At 46.9% G+C, this 15915-nt stretch overlaps 1 protein-coding gene across 5 annotated transcripts; it reads right to left on the reverse strand.

The window, feature by feature from the left end:
- Window positions 1–6756: 6756 nt before the first annotated feature.
- LOC123054165 (transport and Golgi organization 2 homolog) lies at window positions 6757–9730 on the reverse strand. Of its 5 annotated transcripts, none has more exons than XM_044477872.1 (5): window positions 9413–9730; window positions 9132–9320; window positions 8516–8639; window positions 7275–7469; window positions 6757–7106 (listed from the first exon to the last, which is right to left on the reverse strand). In XM_044477872.1, the coding sequence occupies exons 1-5, from the start codon at window positions 9493–9495 to the stop codon at window positions 6972–6974; spliced, it is 726 nt and encodes a 241-aa protein (XP_044333807.1). In that variant the 5' UTR covers window positions 9496–9730; the 3' UTR covers window positions 6757–6971. The 5 variants fall into 5 exon arrangements, with proteins under 5 accessions (XP_044333807.1, XP_044333808.1, XP_044333805.1 ...); XM_044477873.1 differs by having other exon boundaries at window positions 8516–8634; window positions 9122–9320; XM_044477870.1 differs by having other exon boundaries at window positions 8436–8634; window positions 9413–9724.
- Window positions 9731–15915: the final 6185 nt, after the last annotated feature.

The following is a 15915-nucleotide window of genomic DNA, read 5'->3' on the forward strand; positions in this document are numbered from 1 at the left end:
TGCATAAAAGAGATCAAAGAAACTCAAATACTTTCATGGATATAAAAAGACATAACTGATCATAAACTCAAAGTTCATCAGATCCCAACAAACACGCCGCAAAAGAGTTACGTCATATGGATCTCCAAGAGACCATTGTATTGAGAATTCAGCGAGAGAGAGGAAGCCATCTAGCTACTAACTACGGACCCGAAGGTCTACAAAGAACTACTCACGCATCATCGGAGAGGCATCAATGGAGGTGGTGAACCCCATTCGAGATGGTGTCTAGATTGGATCTGGTGGTTCTGGACTCTGCGGCAGCTGGATGAATATTTCGTTGACTCAACTAGGGTTTTGGAAATGTTGGGGTATTTATAGAGCAAAGAGGCGGTCTGGGGGCACCAGAGGTGGGCATGACCCACCAGGGCGCGCCTGGGCCTCCTGGCGCGCCCTGGTGGGTTGTGCCCTCCTCGGGGCACCCCCAGGCGGAGCCAGGGCCCATTATGTTCCTTCTGGTCCAAAAAAATCTCCATGAAGTTTCGTTGCATTTGGACTCAGTCTGATATTGATTTCCTGCGATGTAAAAAACATGCAGAAAACATCAACTGGCACTTGGCACTATGTCAATAGGTTAGTACCCAAAAAATGATATAAAATGATTATAAAACATCCAAGATTGATAATATAACAGCATGGAACAATAAAAAATTATAGATACGTTGGAGACGTATCAGCATCCCCAAGCTTAACTCCTACTCGTCCTCGAGTAGGTAAGTGATAAAAACAGAATTTTTGATGTGGAATGCTGCCTAACATGTCATATCATATTCTTTTCTTTATAGCATGGACATTTGGACTTTTATGTGATTCAAAGCAATAGTCTAGTTTTGACATGATAATTTAGATACTCAAGCATATCAACAAGCAACCATGTCTTTCAAAATATCAACGCTAAAATAAGTTATCCCTAGGCCATCATGCTCAACCATTGATCCATTCATGAAACACACCCGCATATTAGCTACACCCAATACTCAAGTACGATCATATTGCCTCCTAGTTGGTGCTTTTATAAAAGAATATGGAGGCTCAAATTCAAAATAAAAATTGCATAAAGTAAAAGAAAGGCCCTTCATAGAGGGAAGTAGGGATTTGTAGAGGTGCCAGAGCTCAAAGCGAAAAACTTAGAGATAAAAACATTTTGGGAGGTGTATCCATCCCACCGACGAAAACGACTTAGAGTTCCCAACACTTTCCATGCTAGATATATCATAGGCGGTTCCCAAACAGAAAATAAAGTTTATTCCTTGTTCCACCATACTTTCACTTTCCATGGCTAGCCGTATCCGCGGTTGCCCTCCATACCAACACTTTCCAAGGAATTTATTATTTGACAACATAAAGTAAATTCTTTTTTTCATTTCGGGACTGGGCATCCCTAAAACCTTTGCCTTACTCTCGTATAATGACAAGTGAATAAACACTCATCGTTAGAATAACACATCCAGCATGGAAAATATTAGCCACCCCTCACCGCTCGGCGAGCAAAACAAACACACAAAAGAGAAGTTTATTTTGAAAATTATAGATGGCACATGCAAATTTGCTTAGAACGGCAAAAGAATACCGCATATAGGTAGATATAGTGGACTCATGTGGCAAAACTGGTTTAAAGGATTTTGGATGCACAAGTAGAGATCATACTTAGTGCAAAATGAAGGCTAGCAAAAGATTGAGAAGCGACCAACCAAGAAACGAATAATCTCATAAGCAAGCATTAAGCATAATTAACACCGAATAATGCACCACAAGTTGGATATAATTTCATTGCATGACTATTGACTTTCGTGCTTGCATAGGGAATCACAAACCTTAACACCTATATTCTTACTAAAGCATAATTACTCATCAACACAACTCACATATCACATCATCATATCTCAAAACCATTACTAAGAATCAAGTTTATTTTGTCCAATGATCTTCATGAAAGTTTTTATTATATCCTTCTTGGATATCTATCACTTTGGGACTAGTTTTAATGTGTTGCTTTTCATAAGCTCAAACAAATATAAGTGAAGATCATGAGCATAATTTTTCTTTCTCTCAAAATAATTTAAGTGAAGCAAGAGAGAATTTCTTTGAGCAAAGAGGCGGTCCGGGGGGCACCCGAGGTGGGCACAACCCACCAGGGCGCGCCTGGGCCTCCTGGCGCGCCCTGGTGAGTTGTGCCCACCCCGGGGCACCCCCAGGCGCAGCCAGGGTCCATTATGTTCCTTCTGGTCCAAAAAAATCTCCGTGAAGTTTTGTTGCATTTGGACTCGGTCTGATATTGATTTCCTGCGATGTAAAAAACATGCAGAAAACAGCAACTAGCATTTGGCACTATGTCAATAGATTAGTACCAAAAAATGATATAAAATGATTATAAAACATCCAAGATTGATAATATAACAACATGGAACAATCAAAAATTATAGATACGTTGGAGACGTATCACATATCACATCACAACATGCCCTGCAAAAACAAGTTAGACGTCCTCTACTTTGTTGTTGCACGTTTTACATGGTTGTTACGGGCTTCTAGCAAGAACCGTTCTTACCTACGGAAAAAACCACAACGGTGAGTTATCAAGTTTGCTGTTTTAACCTTCTTCAAGGACCGGCCGCAGTCAAATTCGACTAAACTAAAGTAGGAGAAACAGACACCCGCCAGCCACCTTTATGCAAAACTAGTTGCATGTTTGTCGGTGGAACCGGTGTCATGTACGTGGACATGTAAGGTTGGTCCGGGCTGCTTCATCTTACAATACCGCCGAATCAAAATAAGACGTTGGTGGTAAGCAGTATGACCATCACCGCCCACAACTCTTTGTGTTCTACTCGTGCATATCATCTACGCATTGACCTGGCTCATGATGCCACTGTTGGGAATCGTTGCATGGAAAAAAATCTACGCACACGCAATAATCTATCTATGGAGATGCATAGCAACGAGGGGGAGTGTGTGTCTACGTACCCTCGTAGACCGTAAGCGGAAGCGTTTCACAACGCGGTTGATGTAGTCGAACTTTCTTCGCGATCCACCGATCGAGTACCGAATGTACGACACCTCCGAGTTCTGCACATGTTCAGTTTGGTGACGTCCCTCGCCTTCTTGATCCAGCAAGACGTCGAGGTAGTAGATGAGTTCCGTCAGCATGACGGCGTGGTGACGGTGAAGTGATCTCCGCAGGGCTTCGCCTAAGCACTACGAAAATATGACCAGGGGAGTAAACGGTGGAGGGGGGCACCGCACACGGCTAGGCAATTGTCTGGGGTGTGCTAGCCCCCCCCCCCCATATATATATATATATAGGTGGGAGGGAGAGGGGAGGCTGCTAGGAGGCGCCCAAGTAGGCCGAATCCTACTTGGGGTCTCCCCTTGGCCGCGCCCCCTGCCATATTTGCCGGAGGGGGAAGGAAAGAGGAGGGAGGAGGGAAGGAAGGGGGGACGCCGAATCCCCCCCTTTCCTTTCCCTTCCCCTCTTTCCTTCTCCCCCTGTTCGGCCCATATGGGGGGCGCACCAGCCCCTAGTGGCTGGTGCGTTTCCCCTCTTGGCCCATAAGGCCCATATCTTTTGCCGGGGGTGCCCGGAACCCCTTCCGGTGACCCGATATGTACCCGGTACCCTTCGGAACACTTCCGGTGTCCGAATACCATAGTCCTATATATCAACTTTACCTCTCGACCATTTCGAGACTCCTCGTCATGTCCGTGATCTCATCTGGGACTCCGAACAACATTCGGTCACCAAATCACATAACTCACATAATACTATATCGTCAACGAATGTTAAGCGTGCGGACCCTACGGGTTCGAGAACTATGTAGACATGACCGAGACACCTCTCCGGTCAATAACCAATACCGGAATCTGGATGCTCATATTGACTCCTACATATTCTATGAAGGTCTTTATCGGTCAAACCGTTATGACAACATACGTAATTCCTTTTGTCCATCGGTATGTTACTTGCCCGAGATTCGATCGTCCGTATCTTCATACCTAGTTCAATCTCGTTACCGGCAAGTCTCTTTACTCGTTCTGTAATACATCACCTCGTGACTAACTCCTTAGTCGTTTGCTTGGAAGCTTATGATGTGTATTACCGAGAGGGCCCAGAGATACCTCTCCGATACTTGGAGTGACAAATCCTAATCTCGATCTATGCCAACTCAACAAACACCTTCGGAAATACCTTTAGAGCATCTTTATAATCACCCAGTTACGTTGTGACGTTTGATAGCACACAAGGCATTCCTCCGGTATCCGGGAGTTGCATAATCTCATAGTCCAAGGAATATGTATTTGACATAAGAAAGCAATAGCAATAAAACTGAACGGTCATTATGCTAAGCTAACGGATGGGTCTTGTCCATCACATCATTCTCCTAATGATGTGATCTCGTTATCAAATGACAACACATGTCTATGGTTAGGAAACCTTAACCATCTTTGATCAACGAGCTAGTCTAGTAGAGGCATACTAGGGACACTGTATTTGTTTATGTATTCACACATGTATTTAGGTTTCCGATCAATACAATTCTAGCATGAATAATAAACCTTTATCATGAATAAGGAAATATAAAATAACAACTTTATTATTACCTCTAGGGCATATTTCCTTCAGAACAACCTTTGTTTCTTTCATTCTCCTTGTTGTTCTTGGATCTAAGATGGAACTCTTGCATCAACCTTGGGTTTGAGAGTAATTGGTGTGAATTTTGTTCTATTTAGTGTTTCCTCTTACCCCCCCCCCCTTCATTTGTACTTGTTCCTTGTGTTTTCTTCTCAATCCACCTTCAATTCATGAAGATTGGGCCACACTTGCGGTTTGCCCCCATATCATTTGGTATAGTGAGTCAGATTAGCACGAATTAAAGCCCCCCTCCCTCACTTTTCTAGACTTGTTTGATTATTTTTCTTACCTCATTTAGAAATCCCCACCAAAAATAGCCTCACCCAATCTCTTGTTATTTGTTGAATTTCGTGAGATTTTATTGGTCTTGCTCCATGGATTCGATGTGTAACTAGTAGATCAAGCTTCACTTTTCGTTGTTTTATCCAAATTTTGTCAAAATTCCCCCTATTTTTTTCTTTCTTCCTGTAGTTCTTTTACTGTCTGATTTTTCCGGAGTAGGCGTTTGGCCTGCTGCTACATCTCCAACGTATCTATAAATTTTGATTGTTCCATTGCTATTATAGTATCATTCTTGTATGCAATTATATATCATTTTTTGGGACTAACCTATTAACTTAGTGTCTAGTGTCAGTTGTCGTTTTTTGCTTGTCTTTGGTTTTCCAGAATATCGGTACCAAACAAGTCCAATTGCCACGAAATTTTTTGATGATCTTTTTCTGTATATAAGAGACCCTGGAAGCTTCGGGAGAGGGCCAGAAGATGAAGGAGTGGACCACAAGCCACCAAGGCGTGGCCAAGGGGGCTAGGTGCCTTGTGGGGCCCTCGTTCCCCCGTTTGACCTAATTCCAGCTCTATAAATTCTCTAAAATCGGGAAACCAATAGAGATCCATCCGAAACCCTTTTTCCGTTGCCGCAAGTTCGTGTTCTCGAGAGATTCCATCTGGGGGCCTTTTCTGGCACCCTGCCGGAGGGGGAATCAACCACAGAGGGGCACTACATCAACCTTGTTGCCCCTCCTATGATGCGTGAGTAGTTTACCATAGACCTATGGGTCCATAGCTAGTAGCTAGATGGTTTTTTCTCTCTTTGATCTTCAATACAATGTTTCCTTGATGTTCTTGGAGATCTATTCGATGTAATTTTTTTACGGTGTGCTTGTTGGGATCCGATGAATTGTGAGTTTATGATGAGATTACATATGAATATTATTTGAGTCTTCTTTGAAGAGGTGCTTTGTGATGGGTTGGATCTTGCGGTGCTCAATCACAGTGACAAGAAAGAGACATGACACGTATTTGTATCATTGCCATTAAGTATAAAGAGATGGGGTTTATTCATATTAATTGAGTTACTTTGTCTACATCATGTCATCTTGCTTAAGGCGTTACTCTGTTCTTTATGAACTTAATACTCTAGATGTATGCTAGATAGCAGTCGATGTGTGAAATAATAGTAGTAGATGCAGGCAAGAGTCGGTCTACTTGTCTCGGACGTGATGACTATATACATGATCATTGCCTTAGATATCGTCATAATTATTCGCTTTTTTATCAATTGCCCAACGGTAATTTGTCTACCCACCGTATGCTATCTTCAAGAGAGAAGCCTCTAGTGAAAACTATGACCCCCGGGTCTATCTAAATCATATATTAAAATCCCAAAATATATTGCTGCTCTTTTATTTACTTTATTTTATTTTATGTTTCTATCACTACGAGATTTGATCTTTGCAATTAACCGCCAAGGGATTGACAACTCCTTGCAAATATTTGTTATTTTGTATCTAGATACTGTTAACGAGTTGTTGCGTGGTTCTCCTATTAGATTGATAACCTTGGTTCTTAACTGAGAGAAATACTTACTGCATCATTTTCTCCTCTTCGGAGAAATCCCAACGCAGCTCACAAGTAGCAGACGGCGGTTGCTGTTCTGCTGCGTTGGTCCTATGCAGCCTTAGCACGACAGCTTCCTGACTGTCTACTAAAACAAGTTTTGTCCGGCTTTGGCGAGGAAAGAGGCAATGACGGCGGCGCGCCTTCGGCTCGCTTCCGTGAGTCGTTAGGTGGTCTACGGATCTGGAAGATGCATAGATCGGAAGTTTTTCTTAAAAAAATAGTCACAACCACCAAAATGAGTGACTTAACTTTGTACTAGTATTAGTGACTCAACTTCGTACTAATACATTGTACTAGTACAAAGTTGAGTCACTTATTTTGGGACGGAAGGAGTACAATCGTATCTACCACCCTCAGTTTTCCTGTGCCACTCACACCCAATATACGTTCCTCGCAAGTCTTGCTATTGTGCCATATCCATTTCAAACTGTACTACATTCTCATTCCACAAGCTGCTGGCCAAGGACCTCTCGTAGAAAGTTACCTCACCATCCAGTTTCACCCCAATGGCAGCCATGCTTCGTGTCCCGTATCTTGCCTGAAAAATCAGATAGATATTTCAGTATCTCCTTGCTCAATACAATTGCCAAAGCGAGAAAGTCGATCTGTTACATGGCAGGCATTTGTGCGAGCAATCTGCACCATCCATGTGAAGCGCTGTTTGCGCGAAACAACATCTTGATACTACTCAATCTTACAGATTTACCTGTCCCTTTTTTGTGTCGATGAATATAGAGCTCAACTGGTATTCCCAGTCAGGATCCACGCCAGTGTCAGGCACCGCAGATCTGTCAGCCTTGACCGTATCTGTCATCAGTTCTTCAACCATCTGCTTCAAAGAGACTTCTGCGTCATCATGTGCTGCAAGAAATCTGTTGAAGCTCTGTCCCAAGCGCAACACCTGTAGGATGAGAAAAGAAGACGATGTGTGAAACTAGTACACAACTCTTGCTCGGGAAAAATTAGACTTGAAGCAATCAGAAGATAAGACTCTGGGTTTCCTCAGAATTTGTCCGTTTGTATATTTATCAGTATATGTGAAATGGTGCATAAAAACTGGTTATCACAAGACAGTGCACTTATAGTGTTTAGAAATATGTATCATGTATGTATGCATTCTAAAACTATAAAAGAGAATCCACTAAATACAGCTGTGGATTTTAATTGACCACAGTATTCGCTCAATTAGATTCAGTTCCTCTTCAGACAAAGGCAAACTCTTGTTTACGTGTTCTCTAAGAAAACAAAATGAACTTCAGTGGAAGCAAAGATACATATCTAGACCAGTTGCCCAGCCGCACAAGAATTTCAGATTGTACAGAATAGAACGGACTTGGAATATGTGAAGGTCAATTGCACACAAAAAAACAAGTTCATTTCCAATGCTCCCTCCGATCCATATTAATACTGAAGTTGTACTAAGTCAGCGACAATTAATATGGATAGGAGGGAGTGGTAGTTTTCTGGATTATCATAAATTACAATTAACCTGCAAAATTGTGAACTCTTAACATACCAGACCAGTTTGTTAGTATCCGTGGACAAAGTAACCAAAAATTAGTGGAATTTTTTGTTCAACTTTAGCTACCAACAAATCTGGCCCAGAAAGCCTGTCATCACAAATTGAAAAATGAATGGCAGATTCACATAAACGACAGATGGAGCATTAAACTGGGCTATTGCAATTTTAAAGTTTTAAGCCAGACAAGTTTGGTCACATGAAACTTCCACGAGGTGCCTGAATCTCAAGCATCTTGACTTCCTTTTTTTTTGCAGAACAATAACTTGAGCGTAGTAGCAGCAAGGAATTATCCAGAAAAACATACAAAATCACACTCCTAGTCATGAGTACAGTTGTTCCATGTACCTTTGGCCAAGGGGAGTCAATAGCAGCATTAGAAAGCACATGACACCCAGGAGAAACTGTTTGAACCACAGGAGCGTCACCTGGCTTATTAGAGATGTACACCATGGTTCCTGAATGCACATCAGCCAATACAAGATTAAAACCATTGTACTGATCTGCTTCCTTTGCAATTTCAGTTGCATACTCCAATGGACCCTGCCTGCCCTATATCAAAAATATCACAGTAAAACAAACATAGTCAAGAACACAACATGGATTCCTTAAACACTAGTCAATGAGGTTGAAAGGTATGACGGAGGGAGACTGCAGAAAATGCAGTGACCTCTCATATGTAAGCAAAGTCGAATGGGCTGGTCACTTGCAAATTGAAGAGGTCAGTCAACAGAGGCAAACCTCCTATTTTGAATTTGAAAGATGAAGTTGAATCAGCATCATATGCCAGGATAACATTTGACACAACTATGGCATGCTATATAATAGAATTATCTTGTATACACATACAAATTATGGTACACTAACTTTGCTTTTGGAGTTGTGGACACACGAAGAAGGGCTTATTCCATTGGAGCATATGCAGAGCAGGATCACACACTACTCAAAATCTTAGGATACATCATGCAAGAAGTTGTTTTAAGTTCAACTACCGAAGGTACGGAGAAAACAGAGCAAATTTGAGAAGGTCGCACCTGGAGATACCTGACGGGAAGCTCCCCTCTGGATCTCGCCCCATCCCGGGGGCTGGGTTCCCGGACGTTGGTCAGGAAGGCCAACTTCCCTCCCTTCGTGCACCCCAGCCACGTGCCCCCGCCTAGCTCGTCCCTGCCCCCGAGGATCTCCTCGCCCTCCTCCCCCGCGGCGGCCCACCACTGCGCTGGCCTCGTCGGCCTTCACATAATTCGCGCGCGCACGGTCAGAAGGGTAGAGAGATTGGAACACGAGGTGGGGGCGGATCTGGGCTACGAGGGGGAGCGGCGCACCTGGAGTGGTACTCGTCGCGGTTGAAGAGGAGGAGCAGGCCGTACGCCGGGTGAGCCTGCCATGTCCACGCCGCGATGCACATGGCCGTCGGCGTCGGGGCTCGGTTCGGTGGAGAAGGCGAAGGGTTCGGGAGGTAGTCGGAAGACGTGTGTGCTCGTTGAACGCGGCGCCCGTCGTTGGGTAGAGCACGACGAGGACGGCCGACGGTGACCGGCGAGATGGTGTAATTACGGAAAGGTCCCTACAGAAGCGCGAATATATGTCCCTGGTAGGAAGACGGTGCACCGGCTTGCAGAGGTTCTTCTAACCGTCGATGGCCTAACGAGGCGTCCAAATCGTCATCACCCTTCCACTTGGGCGGAGCTAGAGGTTAAGAGCATCTACAAAACGTCGGTGCCGGACCAAAAAAAAAAGGTCACCCAACTGGACGCTAGCCGCCCACACAACCGGACTGACCGGCACTCTCCATATCCGGCCAATATCTAGGGCGGATATGGGGATGTCCGCGACTGGACACGGGGGCCACATCGGATCGGCCCGCTAGGCCCGCGCCACCCTGCCGATGCACCATAAATACCTCACCCCGTCGGACGATCCCTAGTCAAACCCTCATTTTTCTCAGTCTACTCGTTTTCTCCACTTTGCTCGTCCTTCCGCTTCCTTTCAAATTCATCCCCTCCCCTCGGCCATGGCCAAGTCCGGACAGGACTCCGGCAGCGAGCCCGATCCTATGGACTGGGACGACCTCGTGAAGGAGGAGGACATCGGCTCTAGCAGCGATGCGCCGGATGACGAGGAGCTCTGCCGTGTCCGCCACCAACTCCTTCGGGTCCCGCCGACGGAATACTTGTCGCGCCCTGTTGGGGATATAAGCCCGAGGTGTGACCCGCCGTGTTCTGGCCCGAGTTACACCGTTGGCGGTTCAACATGAAGAGGACTCAAGGAGGCCCAAGAAGATGGCGATTCAATACGTGGGCTTAATGATGGCCCAAGACCCGGTAGTATTGAGCCGGTAGACGATGACTTGCCCCGTAAGGCATGAGTAGTTAGAAACCGAGCCGGTCACGTTGAGTGAGCCGGCCAGACTCTGTAAGCCTCCGGGCCTCGACCTGAGTATATAAAGGCGAGACCCGGCGGCGGGTTAGGTCAAGAAACAATTGATCGAGGACTAGGTCAAGCGTATTCGCTCCCTTATAATCGAAACTCAAGCAATATAACTAGAAGCAGGGCGTAGACTTTTACCTCATTGTGAGGGGCTGAACCTGGGTAAATCCTTTTTGTCCTTTGTCCCATTCAACCCCTTCGAGCTAACCTATGTCGCGATGGCTCCACACCTAAATCCTTTCACAAGGACATCTGTCGTGACAAAACCATGACAGTTAGCGCCCACCGTGGGGCCAGAGCACGGTGGTTTCGAGTTCTTGAAGGGCAGCTTCTCAGGGATCAAGGGATACGCCGTGGGCCGGATGACCAAGAGTCGCCGCGGCAAGATCTACGACGCTGGCTGGGGTCCCGAGGCCGACTCAATCGAGTACGGGTACCGGATCCCCTTTGGCGGGATTCACGTCTTTATTAGCGTGATCGGCGAATCAGAGCCTGAGCCGGACACCTGCACCAACATCATTGAGACGGCTCGGTGCACGCGACCCACCAAGGTCCAAGCCGCCCGGAAGCGCGCTTTTGTTGGCTTTGTTCAGGGGGCGAATCTTGAGGAAGGGTCTATGTCTGGTGGGGAGACAACCATCTATTCAGGTGATGAGTCCTCAACCGGCGAAACCGAGTCAATCTATCAACTAGAAGATGGCGGGCTTGGGGGCTATTCCGATGGCGATAGTATTCCGGAGCCCTATGAGCCGCCGAGCAGGGCTGCTATTTTCATGGCTGGCACGCAACCAGTGTTACAATCCTCAACTGTTGCGGCCATGACGTCCGGCTCAACCGTTGCTGCGACGGCTGGAGTGAGCGGCTCTGCGTGTTCGCTGGCTCAAGTCCTATCTGAACTCTTGGATGCTTTGGCGACTCTGTTAGCTGCAGAGGTGACTCCGGCCAATCAAGTGCAGCATAATACGGAGGTTGCAAAACTACGAGACGAGGTGACCAAGGCTCGAGAGGATCTTGAGGCAGAGAATGTCAGGATGGCCACGGAACGAGCCGTCCTGGATGCTGAGACACAACGGATAAGGGCGGAGGCTTTTCGTTTAAATCTGGATCAGAATGCGTCAAATGTTGTCCTTCGAAGGAGGCAGCAGAGCCATTTACCTTCGCAGTTTGAGGGGCGGAACCTTTTTAATACACCCGGAGCCGAACCGAGTAACCCGCCCGGCGTGACCCGGGCTGCTGAGGCACCCATGACCGGGGCGGCGGATTAGCCTCGTGTACCAGACCCGCCCCGTCAGAATCTGACCCCGCATCAACGAGTACCAACACCTTCTGGTCATTACTCGAATCCAATGGACAACATGTTAGCGGCAGCTAGTCTATTGGCAGCGATTCCTATTGAAGGAGAGTCGCTGGCGGCTGTGGAGACCCGTAATGCGGTTGAGCTTCTTCAAACAGCGGTCAGACAACAGGCGGCTTATTCGTACAGTCGTGATCGTATTCACTCGACGCCCCGTCAGAGTCGCAGCTATAGCCGACGTATTGAATCGCCAGCGGTCTCCAACAGCGAGCGGCATCGTAACCCGCCCCACGGGGCGCGACCCGCCCCGTGATGATAACAATGTCCAGGCCCGTATGGATCAGGCTAGAGCACGTCGAGAAGCAGAATTGGCGGCTCAATTAGCGGCTCATCATCAGCTTCAGTGAAACCCTTCTGTGTCTATGGAAGCTGGGATGACCTCCAGGTCAGTTGGAGTGCCGTGTTTAGTGTCGGCTCTACGCAATGAGCGTCTGCCTAAGGATTTCAAGGGCCCTCGTAAGGTGCCTAATTACACCGCAGATCTTCCCCCTGAGGCTTGGATTGAGAGCTAGGAGCTGGCCATGGAGATGTTGGATGTTAATGATGTCGTATGTGCCAAATACTTCACCATGATGCTGGATGGACCAGCTCGGACCTGGTTGAAAGGGCTACCCGCCAACTCCGTCAATTCATGGGCTGAGTTGAAGGCGCACTTTATTCAGAATTTTAAAGACATGTGTAAGCAGCCTCTGTCCATCATTGATCTGGATGCTTGTGTACAGTGCGAGGATGAGTCGGCCCACCACTGGGTTCACCGGGTTTAAGCTATTATTCACTCATCGGATAGCACTACAGTCGGCTCTGCTGTTCTGATTTTAGAGAAGAATTGCCACTTCACACCCCTCAAGCAGAAGCTGAGGTGGCTTAAACATCATTGCAATGACATGGGAGAGCTCATGGCGGCTCTCATCAGGTATGCCGACTTAGACAACACTAAGGACCTGGGTCTGATGAGGAGAAATCCAGCAAGGGGAAGAAGAACGATAATGGTAAAGGTCAGCATCAGAATATGACATGTCATAATCAGGGTAATGGTGGTAAGCGCAAGCAAGCCGACAGCGGGTCAGACTTTGTGGCTAACACCAATGCCCAGCATAACAATCAGCGCCGTAAGGGTAAACCGCAGTTTGGAGGATGAAGGTTTAACCTTGAGGCAATGTTGAACGAACCTTGCCCAAAGCACAGTCGTCCGAATAAGTTGGCGGGTCATTTATGGAAGGATTGTTTTATTATGAAGGAATACCAGAATTCCAGCTCTCATCAGAATCATAATAACAATAATGGCCCACATGGCGGGTCAGGATCCGGCTCACACGGGCCCGACTTAGGAGGCAGCTGCTCAAGTTCTGGATATCAAGGTCAAGGTAACCAAGGGGGTTATAACCAACAGTCTGGTCAGGGTAACTAGCAGCAACAGTCAGGATATCAGAGTAATCCAAAGCGGCTTAACAGTGGCCAGTACCATGTTTTCACCACAAGCCTTTGCAAGCGAGATCAAAAGATTCATAAACATGCGGTCAGTACAGTTGAGCCGGCGGTGCCCCAATATTTGCGGTGGTCAGAGCAGCCAATTGTATGGAGTCGTGAGGATCACCCGCCCCGGGTTGACAATCCGGGCCAGCTAGCATTGGTGGTAGCCCCTCAAGTTGGGGGTTATAAATTCACTAAGGTTCTCATGGATGGAGGCAGCAACATTAATATCCTTTATTATGATACCTTTCGCCGAATGAATTTGACTGACAAGGATCTTAAGCCGTCCTCTACAGTCTTTCACGGCGTGGTACCTGGTAAGTCGGCATATCCAGTTGGTAAGATTTCCTTAGAAGTGGCTTTCGGAGATGACTATGATTACAGAGTAGAGACATTGTGGTTTGAAGTGGTTAAGATCAAAATCCCTTATCATGCTTTGTTTGGATGGCCGGCTTATGCCAAGTTTATGGCACGACCTTGTTATGTGTATCTGCAGCTCAAGATGCCAGGGCGTAAGGGTACCATTATAGTCCATGGTAATAGAAAGATTCCTTTGGAATGTGAAGAAGGTGATGCTGCCTATGCTGAGTCTGCTTGTGCCACGGAGGAACTGAAGTTTTATAAGGATAATGTTGACCCGGCTCACATGACCCCTTTAAAGAAGCCAACCACAGAGCAAGAGCCTTTGTTGAAGTTTAAGTCAGCGGATGATACCAAACAAGTTGACTTTGTCCCTGGTGACTCATCTCAGCAATTCACTATCAGTGCTAATATGGATCCGAACTAGGAAAGCGCGCTCATCGAGTTCATCCGTGAAAATCGGGACATCTTTGCATGGAAGCCTTCAGATATGCCAGGTGTACCGAGATAACTCGCTGAGCACACTCTCAATATTGATCCTAAGTTTAAGCCTGTCAAGCAATTCCTTCGTTGTTTCAATGAAGAGCGACGTAAGGCCATTGGAGAAGAGGTGGCCTAGCTCTTAGCGACCGGGTTCATCGTTGAAGTTTTTAACCCTGAGTGGTTGGCTAACCCGGTGCTGGTGTCAGTGTCAAAACCGGTGGATCTCGGGTAGGGGGTCCCGAACTGTGCGTCTAAGGTCGATGGTAACAGGAGACAGGGGACACGGTGTTTACCAGGTTCGGGCCCTCTCTATGGAGGTAATACCCTACTTCCTGCTTGATTGATCTTGATGAATATGAGTATTACAAGAGTTGATCTACCACGAGATCGTAATGGCTAAAATCCTAGAAGTCTAGCATGTCTGACTATGGCTATGAGTATTGGCCTCTACAGACCTGGCCCTCTGGTTTATATAGACACCGGAGGGATCTAGGGTTACATAAGGTCGGTTACAGAGAAAGGAATCTTCATATTCGGTCGCCAAGCTTGCCTTCCACGCCAAGGAGAGTCCCATCCGGACACGGGTAGAGTCTTTGGTCTTTGTATCTTCACAACCCATCAGTCCGGCCCATGGCTAACAGGCCGGACGCCCGAGGACCCCTTAGTCCAGGACTACCTCAGTAGCCCCCGAACCAGGCTTCAATGACGAGGTGCCGGCGCGCAGATTGTCTTCGGCATTGCAAGGCGGGTTCCTCCTTCGATGACTTCAAAGTGATGTATTCGACCTTCCATTTAATGTCGCACCCCTCGGCTTCTGTGTATCAACAACTTCAGCTTCCACGTGTCAAGCGAATGCGAGAGGTCAGGGTATTTTTGCAGATAACACCCCGGCCGGGCGAGGAAGAGTGTCTATTTAAAGAGATTGGATCTCAGATCCATTCGGCACCACGCGGGAAAATCCTCAGAGATTGCTAGGAAAGACCACTCCAACATGGCTAACCCTCCCAGCTCCTCCTCCCATCCCTGCGGCCCAGAAAAAGGCGAGTGGGAGAGGTGCTCCGTATCCCATGGTCAGCTGGAGAAGCTGCAAACGCAGGGATTTCTTCCTCCTGTGGATTTGGTCCCTGTTCGAGCAGGATTGACCTTCTTCAATGGCGGGGCTCAGGCTGAAAATTTCCCCAATCCATCCAGGGGGAACGAGTGTGCTTCGTCCCTTATCTGCTAAGAGGCGTCGGATTTCCAATTCATCCATTCCTCCGAGGGCTTCCGGAGTACTATGGCCTCCAACTGCACAACTTTACCTCGGCCTCCATCCTGCATATTGCGGGTTACGTCGCCCTTTGCGAGCTATTCCTGGGTTGTGAGGCCCATTTTGAATTGTGGAGAAAGTTATTATGTCTCGTCCCGCGCAACCACGAGGGATCAATATTTGAAGTTGGCGGAGCTGAAATATGGCGCATCGCCGAGACCGGATACCTATCCGGCACACCAAAGAAGGCATCCGAAGAGTGGCTGTCCGAATGGTTCTATATTGAGGACGTCGCACTTCTAGACCCAGTTCGGCGGGGTCTTCCCGAGTTCACAAGCGTTCCTTTGAAGAAACGCCACAGTTGGCACCCCCGAAGCCTCGAGGAGGAAGATAGTGCAGAAGTTCGTCAACTCATGAGCAAGATAAAGACGCTCACCCAATCCGGATTGTCAATAGTCGAGGTAATGGCGACTGCCATAGTA

This window comes from Triticum aestivum, chromosome 2D (genome assembly GCF_018294505.1).
Source record: "Triticum aestivum cultivar Chinese Spring chromosome 2D, IWGSC CS RefSeq v2.1, whole genome shotgun sequence".
NCBI lineage: Eukaryota > Viridiplantae > Streptophyta > Magnoliopsida > Poales > Poaceae > Triticum > Triticum aestivum.

Coding starts and splice junctions, on each gene's coding strand:
- LOC123054165 (XM_044477869.1), bottom strand. CDS start 9,495: ATGTGCATCGCGGCGTGGACATGGCAGGCTCACCCGGCGTACGGCCTG. Junction 9,321..9,412: donor CGCGACGAGTACCACTCCAG/GTGCGCCGCTCC, acceptor AATTATGTGAAG/GCCGACGAGGCCAGCGCAGT. Junction 7,470..8,435: donor TTGACTCCCCTTGGCCAAAG/GTACATGGAACA, acceptor CTCATCCTACAG/GTGTTGCGCTTGGGACAGAG.